The 18183-nt window shown below is 36.0% G+C and overlaps 3 protein-coding genes and 1 non-coding gene across 5 annotated transcripts in view; 1 reads left to right on the plus strand and 3 right to left on the minus strand.

Annotated features, from left to right (window-relative positions):
* On the minus strand, positions 204-3736 carry LOC18610861 (mitogen-activated protein kinase 7). The gene is made up of 3 exons (XM_007046770.2): positions 3122-3736; positions 2603-3029; positions 204-1110 (listed from the first exon to the last, which is right to left on the minus strand). Exons 2-3 carry the CDS (start codon positions 3023-3025, stop codon positions 427-429), a joined length of 1107 nt encoding a protein of 368 aa, XP_007046832.2. The 5' UTR covers positions 3026-3029; positions 3122-3736; the 3' UTR covers positions 204-426.
* Positions 5527-5598, minus strand: TRNAH-GUG. Its single transcript has one exon. It is a non-coding gene; the product is annotated as a tRNA-His (tRNA).
* Positions 8013-10529, plus strand: LOC18610862 (transcription factor bHLH110). Its single transcript, XM_018116646.1, has 7 exons — positions 8013-8140; positions 8556-9193; positions 9502-9620; positions 9730-9795; positions 9940-10005; positions 10209-10268; positions 10422-10529. Exons 1-7 carry the CDS (start codon positions 8013-8015, stop codon positions 10527-10529), a joined length of 1185 nt encoding a protein of 394 aa, XP_017972135.1.
* The window catches only part of LOC18610863 (phosphatidylinositol/phosphatidylcholine transfer protein SFH12), an 8452-nt gene continuing 1520 nt past the window's right edge, over positions 11252-18183 (minus strand). Inside the window, exons 1-15 of one of the 2 annotated variants that reach the window (XM_018113805.1) lie at positions 16869-17005; positions 16633-16760; positions 15346-15598; positions 15009-15108; positions 14624-14890; positions 14346-14423; positions 14132-14233; positions 14004-14053; positions 13734-13833; positions 13499-13594; positions 13202-13327; positions 12797-12902; positions 11893-12284; positions 11665-11745; positions 11252-11552 (exon numbers count right to left, since the gene is read on the minus strand). In XM_018113805.1, coding sequence (XP_017969294.1) covers positions 11544-11552; positions 11665-11745; positions 11893-12284; positions 12797-12902; positions 13202-13327; positions 13499-13594; positions 13734-13833; positions 14004-14053; positions 14132-14233; positions 14346-14423; positions 14624-14890; positions 15009-15108; positions 15346-15598; positions 16633-16660 — 1788 coding nt within the window. In that variant the 5' untranslated portion in view covers positions 16661-16760; positions 16869-17005 and the 3' untranslated portion in view covers positions 11252-11543. Of the gene's footprint in view, positions 11553-11664; positions 11746-11892; positions 12285-12796; positions 12903-13201; positions 13328-13498; positions 13595-13733; positions 13834-14003; positions 14054-14131; positions 14234-14345; positions 14424-14623; positions 14891-15008; positions 15109-15345; positions 15599-16632; positions 16761-16868; positions 17006-18183 lie in introns of those variants that run through there. The other variant, XM_018113806.1, reaches the window with a different exon arrangement.

Consider the following 18183-nt stretch of genomic DNA (forward strand, 5'->3'; position numbering starts at 1 on the left):
ACCAGGTATTAAATCATAGCCCAACTTCTGCCAGGGCCTAGTTTCCCTTCGTACATTTTCTTCATTGCCCTCCTGTTTAGATCTACATGTGGAAAATGCCTCTTTTCAGATTACTTTAATTCTCTTTAAGGATATTTAACTCATCCTTGTCATGGCATTGAGGTGAAGAAGAAGAGTTAATGGTGAATAATCTATCAATAAACTACACAGAATGGGCAAAATCTCCAGATTAATAGCATAAATATTTACACGTTACACGAGCCACAGTTTGCTACAAAGAAGCCAAACTAATAAATAAGATGTTAAATCAAAATCTTGGTACAATTGCTAAGTTCCACAGCGTTCTTCTAGGTCAAACAATAATACTGGTTCTGAAAGCACATTATAAGAAAGCAACAGAACCATGCATAGCTAAAACAATGCCATCTAAGCATTTAGAGAGGCAGCCTCTGGGTGGTAGTGAAGCATCTCAATCCACATCATCTCCCTAATCATCTGTTCTCCCATGTTTTCATCTATGTCAAGATCGATTGGGACTTGGGCAGGTGGATTGCACCTTGGATCATATAGCCCTGACATGTAAGGATGTAGGAGCGCTTCGGTGACAGTAATTCTCTTAGATGGATCAAAAATAAGCATCCTTTGCAGCAAATCTATGGCTAATGGATCAGCCTGGGGGTATAGGTGGGAAAAGTGGCTGCCCCTAGAGTAAGGAAGTGACTTGATATACCTTCTGGCTTTGGGATTATCAATAAACTCAAGATCAGCCTCTTGCTGGCTTCCAAGGACGTTGATAATTAGCTTAAGCTGGTTGAGGCATTCCGTTCCTGGAAAGATAGGTTTGCGGCCAAGAATCTCTGCAAAGATGCATCCTACTGACCAAACATCAATGGAAGTCCCATAATTGTCACAACAGAGTAGGAGCTCCGGTGCACGGTACCAGCGGGTTACAACATACTCTGTCATGAATTGTTCATTGCCTCTACTGGTTCGGGCAAGCCCAAAATCGCATATCTTCAGGTCACAGTTGGCATTGACAAGAAGGTTCCCGGGCTTCAAGTCTCGGTGAAGTATGTTTGCTGAGTGGAGGTACTTCAGCCCTCGTAGTAACTAAAATATGTACTAAAGGTTAGTAACAAGCAGACAAATAATAGGAAGAAAAAAGAGGTTAGAACCTCATCTACATCTTTAAATGGAGCCAAGTTTTCTTAAGCATAGCAATGTCATAAAGATTTATTGTTACTCATAATATTCTACATGAGACAGTCAAGAAGGTTTCTTATCCTATCCTGTTAACAAAATAGAAATCAGTCTATTAGAATTTGCTGAGCCAGTAAAGTTGTCAACCAGAAAAATGTGTAAGAGGGAGTCTAAAAATATTTACTAACTTGCAAAGAAAGCAAATCAAATGAAACATAAATAAGTGTGAATGGAGAAGGACAGAGGATTAAGCTGAAACAAAGTGAACCAGAAATGAGGAAAGGCCTTTGTTAAAGAATGCATATGATGAGCAATGAGATGAAAATAGAGATTAACTTTTACTCATAATAGTGATGAAGTACTCTGTATTACATATTGCGAAGAAGCAATATAATTTTCTAACTTTACATCATTATCACTGGATGCCTATCCTATCCTATTGACAATTACTACGTAAATCAGTCCATATGTATTTAATGAAGCAGTTATGTTGACAACCATAATAGGCTGTTAGAGAGGATCTGGAATTTACCATTTGCAAAAAAAGCAACCCAAATGAACCATTAATAAGATGAGAAAAGGGAAGATAAGAGAAGCGAGAAGCAGCATTAATTGAATCAGAAAAGACCCTTGCTACAGAATGGAATGATGCACACTACATATTATTCTGGCCCTTACGATTGTAAATAAAGCTGAACTAAATAACTAACTCTCCATCAATGAATATGCATCATTATTCCTTCAACTGTTGCTTGACTGTCATCATCTTGTACCTTAATGAATCTACTAACAAGTTTATTTCCACCAGTACAAGTTGTTACCATAAGTCTAATAAATAATGACCTTTTTCCTTTTTCTGCTGAACTAAATGCAAGAAGGGACCAGATGAGCACGAAACTCATCAAAGCCCAAACCCAAGAATGCACAGAAATAAGGATACTTATTAATGCTAACTTGTCATTTTACAGTGTAAATGCCCTGCAAAAAAGGGAAATCAAACAGCAAAATGGTAACAAGTCTAATGACCTATGATAAGTACTTAGAAACAATAATGCAAACTCATAGATACTCAATATGCATCTAATACCAAAATTACCACCTACAGTTGGTAAATGTGAACTCAACAGACCCAAATTACCATATATATATATATAACTTCAATCAACAAAATCATATCTGATAATCCAGGACCATTGGAAAGCCAAAGAAAAACTTCAGAACAAGGCATACAAATTTATCTGTTTCATCTAACATCATGACATCAACAGAACATAAAACACTGTAATTCAGCAAAACATTTCAACATTTCACATTGCAACACAATAAAAATGAGCAAATCATAACATTAGCAGCAATTCCAATAAACGAACTTTACAAAAATAAAGGGGCTGTTTCCCAGTACCTGAAAAATAAAATACTTGCAATGATCATTAGAAAGCGGCTGAGACGACTTGATAATCTGATGCAAATCCGTGTCCATAAGTTCATAAACCAAATAAACATCCTTGAAACTGGTTCTCTGAGTTGGCATCATGACATCCTTCAAAGCAATCACGTTCTCATGTCGAATGTGTCTGAGAAGTTTCAACTCCCTCAAAGTTCTCAACGCATCAACACGATTCTCAAACACATTGTTGATCTTCTTTATAGCGACTTTGTCATTGGTTTCCCTGTTGATTGATGAGCAGACGATGCCGTATGCTCCTCTCCCTATAGGCTTGATTGGAACATACTTTGTGTCAATCTCGAAAAGGGTCTGCCACATTGAATAGTAATGCTTCCCTGTTGCCCTCACCCCATTCGGCGGCTCCACAAGCGTCGCCATTCCTCTGTGAAATTCCCAGAAAACAAATCACCATAAAAAACCAGAATTTAACCCAAAACCAAGAAGAAAAAAAGGGGGTTTGGAATCAATTCTTACTTGCCGCTTCTACTTCTTTGCTTTGATCTTTTCTGATCAGTTTCTTCACTTTTTTCCTTAAATAAGATTAGAAATCCCAACTTTTTTGCTGCCCTTTTCTTTAACCTATCAGCAAACTCCAAATTCACCGGCTTTCAAATAATTCTCCGTAAAATTCCAAACTTTCACCCTCATTTCTTCCAAAAAAGGAAACCCAAACTCTTCTACTTGTCTTCACCAAAAAACAAAAGTTAGGTCTCTATGCAAAATCCTTATCCAAAGAGAAGTGATCTGATCTGATTCTGAATTACTGATCAGACCCAAAGAGACGAAAGAGAGAGAAAGAGTAGATGTATAAGAGAGCATGTAAAGGAAAGGGCAGGGACGTGACGCCCACACGGCATTCCCCTTGAGGCCTAAACGACAGCTACGTACTGTTTTGGTTTTATGGGGCCTTAGGAAATATCAATACAATCTCTCCTTCCCCCCACCCCTCCCTCTCTCTCTCTTCATGCACAAACAATCTTGAACCTTTTATTCTTTTGCCCTTTTTTTTTTCTTGCAGATAATTTGCAGCCTTGGCTTGCTTAAGCTTTGCCACGCACAAACTTGAAACTTCTATCTTCTCTCCACTTCCCACAATTATGGGTAAAGAAAAGACTTTATCTTGTTTACTAAATACTAAACTGTAAAAGAAAGTTACTACTTTGAGATGATTCTTTTGTAGGCTTAGAATTTGGTAATGAGAAACAAGATGAAATCATATTGTTTCAAGCAAATGGTTAACAGAGGTGACCAATCAATAATTCAACCTGTTACTTTCCTTTGACAAACGAGGAATACAATATAACTACATAAAGATATCAAGCAATTCCCATTAATTGTACCCATTTTGTTGATAATGTGGATTCTTTTTTTTTTTTGGTGAGGCGGCTTGGAGCCGAGAGCTTCCCATCCCAATCGCTAAAAGTTGGCTTGCATTTATGAAAACGTGGAAGAGATGCTTCTTCTTTTTGAACTCATTCGCCCTTTGCCTTTGCCTTTGCGTTTCCTTCAATCATCAATCCATCCCAAAATTCAAAGGCCTCGTGAATGTTTCAAACCAACACATTTGATTGCCTCACTCCCTTTCAAAGTAAACGGCTCGCCCCCACGTGTACTCACCATTTTAGGCCGGCTGGCTTGCTTTCATTTGTCGAAATGTTGGCATGATTAAGATTGAATAATCGCTATTACATTACATATGTAGACTTTAAAAAAGCATTTTCATCTCCATTGGTTGAAATCGTCATCGAGTAATTATGAGATTAATCATTCTATATCTGATCAAAGAAAGGGTCAAAAAAGAAGAAAAGAGAGCAAAAGGAAGACTCAAAAGCTGAGGATGACCAAATCTTAATTACGCTTAGTCGCTTCTTGATGAAGCTTATTTATGTTAAAATCTTATCGGATTAGTTTGCACATGAGATGGGGGTTAACTTAATTCTATTAGTTAGGGAGGTAGGTGGGGTGCAGTGCAAAGTGCTAAAAAGCAAGACTTGACATAATTTTTTAGACTAGATAGATGGATCAATGAGAGGTTATTTCTAAGATCATGGCTTGCTTTTCGTCAAAACTTGATGATTAATTAAATGTCTGTGTACTATTAACAATTTGACCTAATGCCACTAGTTTTTGCCATAGAATAAAGCCATTTCTTAAGATTTAATCACAGTTATTTAGATATCTAAATTTGTCTAATATTCACAATAAGAGAACTTAAAATGAGTGAATCTCACAAACTTTTTATTTATATTTAGAGAGATATTCGAATTATTTTATTAATCTTTTTTGAATTAAAAAAAAGAGATTCGAACCCTATTATTTAATTAGAGAAATATGTATCAGTTAATGAACCAAATGTTCGAGTATGAATTTTAATTTTATTAATTGTTGTTTGCATAATTTTTATAATATATATATATATATATATATATATATATAAATATAAGCGTGGATCATCCGTCTTTGTTATGGGTTAAACACATGCATGAGCCACATGTAATGAAAGAATATGACTTAGAAGGAGAAATGGAAAGAAAGAGAGGAGAGGGGGGGTGTATATTCAAATGTGGATGGAGGTTCTTTTCCTCAAGGTCTCTCTGCAAAGACATTGACTGGATCAGCAATTTTTCTATGGGCTTTAAAACAGAAGCTGCAAGAAACAAAAGCAAGAAGATTGTGAACCCTAGGCCAAAGACAGAAACTGCAATGCCCAAAGGCAGAAGCTATAACCATGGCTTCTGGTTTTTCATAGCTGATAGCTATAACTGTGTTGTTTTCTGCAGGGCTTAGTCACTTGTGAGAATCTAGGGAACTCAACTGCAATTGTGCATGTAAAATTTTGGAAAGGAAATGGAAAAAAAAAAAAAAGTGAGAAACAATATTGTGGCTGCTGGGATTCGAGCCCAGGTCTCCACGGCCACAACGTGGAATTCTTACCACTAAACTACAGCCACATTATTGTCGAGCATCGAAAATGAGTTTCTTTATAGCCTGATGCTCTTTCAAATTATCAAGTAATGTAATATACTCCAGTCTCCAAGTGTTTGTGATATTCTTCCCTGAAAGGACCTTGAATTTAATGAATGGTAAATAAAAAAACATGGTCCCGGATACCGGGATTTTCTGCTCTATATGCTAACAAAAGTGGGCATATATTCTTCCAGGATTCAAATGCCTTGTCTTCTTCTTGAAACATCATTAATTCTGGCAACTTTACACCTCCTTTTCAGGGACTTGCCACTTTCTATCGTAGTATTAACTTTTCCCAATTTCACCGCGATTCTTTCATTCATAAGTTTAAACAAATTCCCATCGTTTATTTAACAAAGGGTGTATGGCTAGGCCTATGTTCTTGGCAATCTATAAAGTAACATAGACAAATTTTGACGGTACCCTTTGCTGTGTTTCTGCAGATGAACTGATGGAAAGAATTAAAGTTTCATAAAATTTTGTGTTGGGAATTGAAGTTTGGAAATTTCCCTATTTCATCTAAGTAATGGAAATTAAAGAAATCCCTCGAGCCTGGTTGACTGTACAATGACTGCAAAAAAGTATAGTAGTATAGTAGTAACAGATATTATTGTATTTCCATGCCCTTTACATTTTTAAATACTGTCAAAGCATAATGCATCCCAGCGTGGATTCCAATTGTGGGGTTGCCTATGTATGCAAGTGGATTAGACAGTCTAGGTGCTCTTTCACTTAGAATTTTATATTACAATCTACTTATAAACATACAAAATGGCATCTTGGAATCCCAATGTTCTTCCAATAATTGGCTAGTTTTTGGCCCCTATAATCTAAAACTAGGCAGCGAGATTGAACCAGTTTACTCTTTCAAATAACCTTTGATTATCTGATAACTCAATCCCTTTTTTTGCACTGTTTTCAGAGTCTTGTTTTTGCATTGATATCCACCAGGGAAACCTCGGGAAACAATCTGAACCATGAATAAGAGAGCAACCCTATGTTGAAACTTGAGGATTGATGAAGAGAATGATTTAAGCAAGAAAAGGCGGTGGATGATGGGTGCAGCCTGGAGAGACTCTAGGAAAGCAGGAAGGGAAAAGTAAACGACAATTCAGCAATCTCGCCCATAATCCCCATATTGCATTTTCCTATCAGCTTTTCCCTCCGAGCTAACTTTTCTGTGGGTTCACCATTTTGCTTATTATATAGTTCTCTTTTTGGTAAAAGACATCTTAGTTTTGTTTAATCAAACAATTCTCTGAAAGTTGAGCAACCAGCACCATCACACTATAGTTTTTTATATCCTCCCTTGATCAGAAGATTGATATATACAGATATATATATATATCAGCCTGCTTAGCTCGGATCCTTCACTTTTCTGTTTGAATTATTGGTTTTTGAAACTTGAAATTAATTATCTACTGTATCCATAAAACACCTTATGAGAATTCAGCATACTTTCAATAAATCGGACTATGATTTTTTGTTTTAATTTTAACATAAAATCACATAATTAATAAATTTTACGTGTATATATATATATATTTATTTATTTAATAAATAAAACACGAAAATGAAGTGTATATATATATGACTCTAAATGGCGAGAATCTGCAAGTCATTAATCATAACTTTTCATGTTGCTACAAGTTTGTATGGCCTTCTTATTAATTAATTACTCAAAATCTGCTCACATACAGCCATATACAAGCTAGGTAGAGTATCCCATTTTCTCTTGTATGGCTGTTCTATCAAGTACAAGGTACTGTTATTATAGATTAATCATAGCATATCGTAAAAGCAGAACTTAATATACTCAGCATGCCATGGTGGCTATGATTTAACAACCTATTTTTATTTTTTTAACTTTTAGAATGATAACCCTACAATATGCCTATATATATATATATATATATATATATATATATATATATATATATTGCTTAATGTAAGGTCTTTGAACAAGTGAAAAAGAAGGAGCATTTTCAACAGAAAATTTCCTTCTTCAGACCCTTCTTGTGGGTATCTTAGAGCAATTCCAAAATCAAGATTTAAATCATGTCTCATCTATCTATGTGCCTTTGGAAAGAATACAGAGGGCAAAAGAAGAAATTTAATCCAATATTATTATATATATAATAGTTATAGGGTTCACTAGCAACTGAAGCTGCATAAAGTTTCTTGCGAAGCTCATTAGTTTGAAGGGGTATATGGTATCTTCATCTTTCTTGCTTTCAGATGCTACTTTGAGCTGAGACGTGCAGTTGCAGGAAAAGGAGAGGAAAATCAAGGGAGAAAAGTGGTTTACTGAATATAATTATTCCGTGAAAAGAGACCTCAAGGGAGAGGTTTGCTTGCTTGATTTTGGTATTTTTGAAGTGTTTACTGGGACCATATTATGGAGTCTGCAAATCTCCATCCTCACCCTAAGGTTCAAGAACAGTATGTTAAATATTCACCTCTGGCAACTCAAACAGGCCATCATCAAGTATCAACCTCTGATGAATGGAACCCGAGCCTCGTTCCGTAAGTATTACTAGCTGCTAGTTCTTCTCATTTTCGCTTTCCCTGGAAAGGTTAAAGCATCGGTTCTTCCATGGTTTAGTGCATAAGCTTACTTACATATAAACTGTTCGTCTGATACTCTTGATTATTACGTATATAGTTCTATATACGATCTGTTTTTATTCATGCAACGTATGCCCCTTGAACTTGAAGTTAGTTACTTAAAAAAGGGGAAAAAGGAAAAAAACCTCAATAAGACATGTGAATCTAAGACATCTTCGTTGACCCAAAGCCTATAGAAACTTTAATATTGACAAGTTTCGTGCTATTTGAGGTTTCTTTGATTTTCAGTATATATTGAATTGATTATAATGGTAAATTCAGTTATGTCTTCATGATGAATATATTATGTTTATGGTTATTTTTCTTCATGCAGGAATATTGGTAGTAAATACAATAGGAATCTGACTGAAACCATCCCAAAATCAAGGGATCTATGGGCGCCGCCTTTGATCAGGACTTCCATGAATCAAGATAGCTTCAACCAACAATCTGCCAGTGAGTTTCTCCTTACAAATATCAAAGATGAGATGTCAGATTCCTTCCCCAAACTGAGTGAGATGATGTACTGCCACTCCAGTGCAGAGGACTCGTATTTACCATTTAAAAAACACTATATATATCCACAATCTAGTGATCTTGGAGGAAATCTATGGCACAGCAATTTCTCCATTGCTAACCACATGACTGAGCTGCAGCTTTCATCAGGAGACTCGTACAGGAATGCTCATCAGTCCCCATGTTTGGGAACTGCAGCAGCAACTAGCAGATATGACTTCAATCATATCTTTCCAAGTACAAATATTTCCACATCGGATTTGTGTTCTACATTGTTTTCAAGCTCTTTGGACTTGAACTTGAAGGCCTTGGATCTTTTGACTTCTACATATGATGGTGGGAGTTGTAATCAATCTTTACTTGATAGTCCTGGGAAACTAAGCAGAAGTGTTCTTGTGGGCCATGATAACATAAGAGAACGTAGTGATAGTCCATCGACCAGCTCCAATAAAGTGAGTATCTCTTTCTCCTATAGTCTTAGTTATTAGCAGACAATGTGAATTAAGATTTGCTTGAGGTCTTTAATTAATGGAAGAGCCTGAGGTTGGAAAGAAACAGGAAATGGATTGATTTCCATTAATTTCTAGTTTTACAAAGACACCTTCAAACTCATCAACAAAAAACGAGTTCTTTTTCAGTTCTATATACTGTATGTGGCCATCCTTGCAAGCTTTCTTGTTGATCACTTTAACATGATTCTCCTCTCGGAATCCATAGACTGAGAAGTGCTTTTCTTTTTATCATCATAAAGATATCAACCTTAGTTAGTGGATCGACTACAAGCACAAAGAGGCCTGGTAGCTTTTCTGAGACAAAGGAATTCCAACAAGATGCTAAGAAGCATCGGTCCTCAACGTCACGATCCCCATGCCCAACATTGAAGGTGATACTGATACTTCCACTACCAATTAATTCTTCAAGTTGGATAGTTTCTTTTCCCCTTTTCTCTTTTCCAATTTCTTACTAGCTTGGGCTTTGGTTTTTTTAACTAGGTTAGAAAGGAGAAACTAGGAGACAGGGTTGCAGCTCTTCAGAAGTTGGTGGCACCTTTTGGCAAGGTACATTTCTCTCCATGTTACTCCCTCATCACCATCCACTAACAGTGAATGAGATGAGAGAGTTAGACTAAAAGTTAAAAACTTAAAATAATATTTGGGCCATGCCTACATATCTGAATTTTCTCTGTGTGGAATGATTGCCAGACAGACACAGCCACTGTGTTAACAGAAGCCATTGGGTACATCCAGTTCCTGCATGACCAAGTTCAGGTATTTTTCTCACTTTGGGTTCTTTTCTTTCTTTTTACTGTATTCATACTTGGCTATTCATTCTTTGCATGCATACACTTGATCCATATATCCAGATAGGCAAGACCGCAAGAAGGTTTCTGCAGAAAGAAGCTAATTAACTTAAAGAACCTAGTTGCTTCAGGATCCTGAACAAGTTCTTTTTCTTCCCTTTCCTTTTGCAGACACTGAGCGTCCCATTTATGAAGTCATCACAAAGCAGGCTTTATAGAACAGTTCAAGTGGTATGAAACTCCCTAGCTAGCTATCTCAGTAAACCATAAAGTTGCTTTGCTAAATGATTACAACTTATTACTAATCATCACTAACAGAATAATCATTATTGCCAAGAGAAAAAAAAATCACAAGCTTCTTCTGATTGGCAGGGTTCGAACGAGGCAGAAGGACAAGAAGAGCAGAAGCGTGACCTTAGAAGCAGAGGACTATGCCTTGTGCCCCAGTCTTACGCATCATATTTTATTAATAGTTGCGGTGGTGGCATCTAGACAATGTTTCCCCCATTGAAAAAAACTTGAGGTTGTACGTAAAAAAAATGGTTTTGGCTTTTGGGGTTATGAAAATTATAAACTACTGCAGGTAGGTGTCGGCTCTAGGTCTGCTTAAAGAAGGCTTGGAGCTTTGGCTGCTTGATCATATGTATACTTATCAACCTCCATGAAAGAATGTTTATTAGGGGATCATCAATACGGCAATGCTTTTAAACTTGGCATAAAACTTTCCTCCATTCATTACGCCCGACAAGACATTTTGCTTCAGAGGTGAATACAATTAAAAATGAGAACTGATATGAGATCTATACATAACTGTTTAATTCAAATCACTATTAAGTTATTTGAGTTTAAATTTTTTAGAATCACATAATTTAAATTTAAAAATTATTAAATCAAAGTTACAATTGCAATATATACATATGTTAATTCGAGAAGTACTTTCACGTTACGTTGATGAGATTTTTAAAATTTATATACAAATTTAAACTTTTAAAAATAACGTGATTTATACTTAAAAAATTATTAAATTAATGATGTTTGGATCCGAATCTCTACAGTTTTACAGTTTGGTATACTTGGACGATTAATTCTAATATTAAAAGAGCTACTGAACAACAGCATAAATGTACTTGGAATCTCTGCAGTTGCAGCAGAGATGGGTAATTATTACCTTATTATTGTAATGGATACTAGGAATTGAGAATGGAGATTACCACTTGATATATATCCCGTGCATGCATCCAGGGGACTTTCATTTCCTCCTTTTGAGGGACATTAAAAATATATTATCAAACACGTGCCTGCCAACATTTATATTGATATGTACATTGATATATACAGGCCGATTCAAATGAAATTTATATATGAACAAAACTTTTTCAGTTGCATTTCATGAGTGGAATGTTAGACTAGAGTGCATTTGGGGTGAGGGGGTGTGGCCGCCTTCTAAAAATGAATTACCCCACCGCCTGTTTCCTGAGCATCTGTCAGCATCCAGCTTTTCTTTCTTCACCAGAACTGTGGAAAACAAGCAGATTGATTTGGAAAAGTGAGACAACTTCATGTAAATTAATTATACTGTTCATAAACAAAAGATGAATGGGCAAATGCTATGGTCTTAACAGCTTACCAAAGTCCTCTTCTTCCGTTTCTTCTTTTTGTCCAGATATGCCACGAGCTCTTGCTGTTGAGCAAACGAGTCTTCTAGAGCCTGAAATAGCAATTGCAATCACTTTTAAGTGTTAAAAATGATTGAAAATGACCCAGATAGGTAATCAGGGATTGATGTTTTACAAGTATACCTTGTGCTAATCTGGTGGTTTATTAATAATTTCAGCAAAAGCAGCGAGATGTTTACCTTCTTAGTTGCCATAAGCTCTTGCTCCAAGGCATCAGCCCGGTTTAGTGCAGAATTCAGCATCTCCTCCTTCTCCGGGGGCATTGTTGTAGTTTTCATGTTCATAACACTTACTCTCTCTTCCAGCTCAGCCATACGTTTCATGACAGACATCAATTCAGCAATGGAGATGGCTGCTGGGGTTAAGTTGTCTGAAGGTTCCTGGCTCTTAACATCTGTGTCATCACAGTAAACAGGACTGGAGTAGATGTTGGCATCAGTGAGCTTCCTGGGCATGTTGCGTGTCACTCTGATCATGGTGGCAATACCCATAACAAAGGTCATGACACCAGTGAAAAGATGAGAGCTAAGCCCATCAGGAACCTTGCCACTTTCTTGCATAGCATAAGAATCTGCCATTGCAACGATAGAAACCTTAGCACCTTTTGTAGTTCAGTTTAGACTCACATTAAGGAAGTATCTGATCTAAGAAACCAAGGCATTCATCTTTCCAGATTCTGGTGAGCATACATGAATAAAAAATTGCTTCGATCAATGGACTCAAAAAAGAAAAATACCTTCAATATAATTTATTCCATAAAAAATAATAATAATTGAGAGAAATGAAAATATCAATATCCTTATATTTCCTTCATCAGAAAAAGAATTAAAAATGAAGAATAGTTGTATTGATATCATATACATAAACAAGTGTTCTGTCCCTGATACCGAACTCTGTAGTTTTAGATGTCCTTGTAATGAAAAGAATTTATATTGAAAAACATAAGAGGGGTTCATAACAATATGAATAATCAAACTAAATTGGGGAACAGGCAGAGCAAATAGCCTCTGAAAGCAGCTTTGTTTTTTATTTTTGGTATTAATATGAAAATAAATGATGTAATAATCTGAGTAGGCCAAATACCTTTTGATAGGGCAGCAAAATTTTCATTCTGCATTTTGTCCTGACAAGCTAAATCCACAGGTTTATCAACCACTGGGACACATTTCTCAGGTTGGTTCATTTGTACCTGTGAGATTTATTTATCAGAACAAAGAAAAATGGTGGCAAAAATATAGTAGCTTTCACAATACAACCACAACAAAATGAAGTTTCAGAGTGAAATAAGAAGAAATGGGAGGAAGAAAGAAGGAAAAGCTAATAAACTCAATCAGGTCAAGAAATCTAGGACTTGGGTACTTTGTTGGCACTGGAATTTTCAACAACTTGATTCAACTTTGAGGTCAACGTTGGCACCAGTAGATGCTGACTGAAAGCCTGAAACCCCTTAATTGTTGACAATATTGAGTAAGGAGGACGCAAACTTACTTTTTCTTTAACAGGAGAGAGTTCCGGACGCTCAATATCATTTGTTGAATGTTCAGAGGAAAGAGATTGTTTATTTCCTGCATCTGAAGCTGCCTCAACATCCGAGGAGTCACAGGCATGAGTAGACTGTATGTGAAACAAACTACTCAGTCAATCAATGAAAAGAAGATAGAAAAGAAAAGCCACTGAATTAAGAAAAATAGATAGTCAACATGCAACATGTTTATAATTCAGGGACACATCAAAATAGGGGGTAAAAAGGGACAGACAAGGGCATGCTCATTGAGCAAGTGGAACCTTTGAGAGCATGGTCTCTTCCTCAGAAATTGTCTTCTCTTCAGTGCTTTGAGCCTGAGATTTCTTTGTGCATTTATGTTCACCATTTTGAACCATCTGCAAGTGAAAGAATTGGTTAAAAGTGCCTTGTAACTGGAAAACAAACTATACAAAGACAATTATATGATTGCAACTGAGACAAAAAAAAAAAAACAAATAAAAAGAAGAATGCAACTAAAAGATAGTTGTGGGGCACCTTCAAGATCTCTGGGTCCTTCCATGGGCCCTTGTCAGAAAGCATGCAGCCTCCATGATCAGCGCAAGTGCAAGTACCTCCAAAAAATTCTGGCAACTCACTGAGATAGAGCGAGACCAGGAAAAAAGAAGAGAAATTAGCAAAAGAATAAAAAGCGAGACCAGGAAAGTATTTGCAGCAGTGAATGTTAACGTTTGATGAGACAAAATCAGAAAGGCAAACATACAAAATGAAATATAAGCAAACTTGGATCGTCTAATGGGAACATACCTAGCATCAATTATTTCAAGCAACTTGCTCTGGTATTTGTTGCCAAGAACCTGGTATATAATACATCTTATTGGCTAATTTCCATTAGTTAAGAGAAGCAAATTCAGTCAGAGGAAGCATATGCTTACATGGATCTTGGCTGTGGTCTTAGGATCAAGGAAAGACTTGACAGAGTTCCACAACATTCTAAATCCAGAACCTGCATTGATGATGAACATGCGGTTCAAGGTCTGCAGAAAAGGTGACAATTTGCACATCATAAATCGATCATCTACATTTAAAAGTCACAACCAAAACCAAAACTTAGCTATTATGCAAGAACAATACTAAGGAAATTGGTACCTCAGGATAATTGTCACCATCAGTCTTCTGAAGACGAGTGATAAGTTCCCTTGCAGCTTTGGTGAAGCTTTTAAGACCCTGTTCCATTAACTCGAAATTAACCAAGTGGGTGTTCTCTCATACATGAGTTATATATTTTCTTTGGTCAGAATACACAGTTGTACTTTTGAAAATAAGATTTTGGGAGGTTAGAGCTGGAAATTTTGCAGTCATTAGAGCACCTTATAGTGATTAATTGATCAAATTCTTGTATCATAGTGAATATTGTTCTCACTTACCACTCCTTGCACATCCAAGATGGTTGTGCTTTGGTCAATGTGCTTCTTGGCTGCGATAGAGCAAGCTGGAAACTTAACATCAAAGGCCCTCTCAAACTCCTTTACGTGGTATTTGAGATAGCGGTCCATGGTTGTCACTTGCATGAGCTTGGTAGCATCTACTAGGCCTATTCTCTCTATGTACACTGGTCGTCCTTCCTTATCTACTCCATGGTACCCTTGGGGATAATATTCCACTACTTCACTCTGTTCCTTGAACTCAAAGTCCTGAACAAAGAGCAGAAAATGGAAATGATGGGGCAGTTTTAAGAGAAACAAAATATGAAAGGAAACGTAAACAAATAGCAGAATTCTGGCTTCCAGAGCTTATTTCTAAGAGGAATACCTCCATAATTGTGTCTGTACCAAATTCTTTCCTCCACTGGAGCATATCAGACCACATTTGCTTTGTTTTCTCAATGTCAAATTTTCTGGCCTTCAAGAACCTGCATTATCAGAGGGGTACATTCAGAGGTTAATAAGTACATGACAAATTCAAACCATTTCTATATGTTTGTAATAAACCGTCATATAAAAACTTTAGATACTACAACAGCAACAGCAATAATCGCATTTGCAGTTGCCTTACTAAGTTCTTCATTTGAATAAAACAGCCAAGTAGACATATCGAACAATGAATTTATCTACAACATCAAAGATGAAACAGGAGGACAAAAAGAAACCTGAGCAACATATGATAATCATCATGTTTTGCTGGCAGCAGTTCCTCCAATATAAGTGCCTGACGTAAGGCATCAACAGCCTGCAACTCCTCTGCATCATGCACATCCTCAATTTCCACGGACATTACTTTACTGCTCCTCCTACCTTTCTTTGACAAAGAATTCCTGAATTTGTTGGAGGCACTGATAGCTGCCTTCCTCAACGATCCCATTCTGGTCTTCTTTTCTTCCTCATAGGCATCACTATCAGATGCTGTAGAATGAACAATTATTAACATTAACCATCTAACAACAGACAGAAAAGTAGGCTAGCACAAAAGGGTCTTAATTCCCATATAATTTTGCAGCAGCAAGTCCAAAAAATGAGCAGAAAAAAAAAAGCATGTTCAATATAATAAAAACTGAAATTATTCCAAATGCTCCCCATGCACTCCAAGATTAAGTTTTGGTTTGATTCACCCGTTAACAAATAACAATAAAACTGTGTACACCCGAATGCCATTACAATTATGCCCCAAATATTCATGCAAATCAACATTCAGCATCCTCTTCCGGATAGCTGAGATTCCATTTCAAGGAACAAGAGCAGCAGAGATAACATCAGGGCGTTGTTAAGATACCTGAGCAAGATTAGAAAACCCCACTAAGATGAAAAATAACTAAATTCCCACTTTGGTTGGTCAAGTTAAAAATACTAGAACCTCTTACACTTTTGAAAAAAATCTAGAGAAATAAGCACTCCTGTCTAAAGAAAATATTCTTTATTTATTCTCAATTTGAATGTTGCTAAAATAAATTAGTATTATAGGTACAAATCCTAATAAAACTTTACGTCCAGTTGTCTAATACAATTTGAGTGTTTTTTTTTTTTTTGAAATTTAATACAATTAAAATAGTTAACAAGAAATTTAAATAAAATAAGTATTGTATTTCTAAATAGAACTAGCCTACTCAAATAATAAAATTAAAAAAATCCTAATCTAAATAAAATAAAGAAAATAAAATCCTAAGCTAACTAAATTAGAAAAATTAAATTAAATAAAATAGAATTCTAGATGGCATCAAGAGAACCTGCTACAAATGTACATGAGAGACAGAGGCCGCAAAGATAAGCAGCAGTACATTAAGATATAAATCAAAACATCCAAAAATGTCTAAATGATTATAACTAGCTAACATTCATGCCGCCCCACCTATTCCTGTTGACAGAACATCTAAACATGCTTGGACATCCTAACAACATAATACAAAACAGAACGAAGAGACGGAATGGGTTAAGACGATGACCTGGGTTTGGACATAGAACATCAGACATTGTCGAAGGCGTGGGAAATTTGCCCTGTACAGGTGAGCAACAGTAAAGGGCAGAAGAATCAAGCACTCATATATATCTATTGATCCCAGGACCCAAATGCCTGCACAACATACATTCATATTACCATCAAAATAGATTGGAAAATGGAAAAAGAACCAGAACCCAAGACCAAAAACTTAGAGGAAGAAAAAAAGAAAGCAATATCTACCTCTGCAAATTGGGAACGAGGGAAGGGGGGGAGAATAATATCAGAGAAAGCTAACTTTTCAGTGGGTTTTTGTAGAGTCCTTCGAAAATGGAGGAGAGACAATGAGCCAGACACGACGTACCAAACAAAGAGAACATCTGGTAATGTTTTTTGTTAATGTTTAAGGGAATGTGGGTTGGTTTCTTTTTTTGGGGAATTTGCCCCCTTGATGATGTTTGACCAAGTCTCGACTTCCTCAACAGCAGCTACGGTTGGTTTCCAAGATAATGGTTTTATGCCTTGAGGAATTTTGAATGCGAAATGCAAGGCCTCTCCATTCAAAATTTCTTGTACAGGGGTGTCGGGTCTATCTGAAGTCTAAAAAAGTCTTAAGTTCTTAACCAAACGGTCGTTTCCTCTTTTCGCGCCAAAAATCATTCGGGATTTGCCTCTGCAACGTTTTGGATTCGTTAGGCCCTAACTTTCTTCCTGGATGGGAAATGGGTACTTTATATTTCTTTTCTCTTTTCTTTTTTGTGGTTGATTTTGGGGAAATAAAAATTCAAAATTAAACATATTTTAGTTATTTGCTAAGACATAAACATAATCACAAGGAAACTAGCTAGTTGCCATCTCCCTTTGACGTCTTGTTGTGTTATGATTTGTCTAGGTTAGTCCAATGGGAAGTCCAACCCTGACCAACAAACGGTTTTCCATCATAGGATTGGTTGAACCATTGGATCTAGTCCGGGTTCTTACGCTAACCATTTTAATGGCAAGTTCAAGGAAGGTGGGAACCGGAAAGGGTCCAACGCAAGGGAAGCCAAATTGGGCAAAGAAACGTGACAAATCATGATGATCAATAATTACAGAAAGGATTGGTCAGGAAGGGTGGGGAGTATAATTCTCAGCCTCAGAACTTGTACCTGGTCCTGAGTAGGGATGTCAACAGGTAAAGTACTGTTAATTTCAAAATACTTAAATTTTAACTTTATTTAAAATCAAATATTTTAATTTTATTAAAAATTAAATATCTTAATTTTATTAACTATTTCAAATAATTTTAAAAATTATTATCCTAATTCTAACCCTAATACATTCTCACTGCTTATAATTATCCTAACCCGTTCAAATGCCTGATTAAATAAAAAATTATTAAATTTTTTTTATGAATACTCAATTACCCAATTAACTATTCTAATTTCATAAGTTTTCTTAAATTTATATATTATAAGTTTATAAAATCAAAAGTATATATTGTAATTAATAATTTTATTAGTTATAATTTTGTTAATGTTAACATAAAATAAAAAATAAATATATTTATATTTTAATA

The sequence above is a fragment of the Theobroma cacao genome, chromosome 1, assembly GCF_000208745.1.
Source record: "Theobroma cacao cultivar B97-61/B2 chromosome 1, Criollo_cocoa_genome_V2, whole genome shotgun sequence".
NCBI lineage: Eukaryota > Viridiplantae > Streptophyta > Magnoliopsida > Malvales > Malvaceae > Theobroma > Theobroma cacao.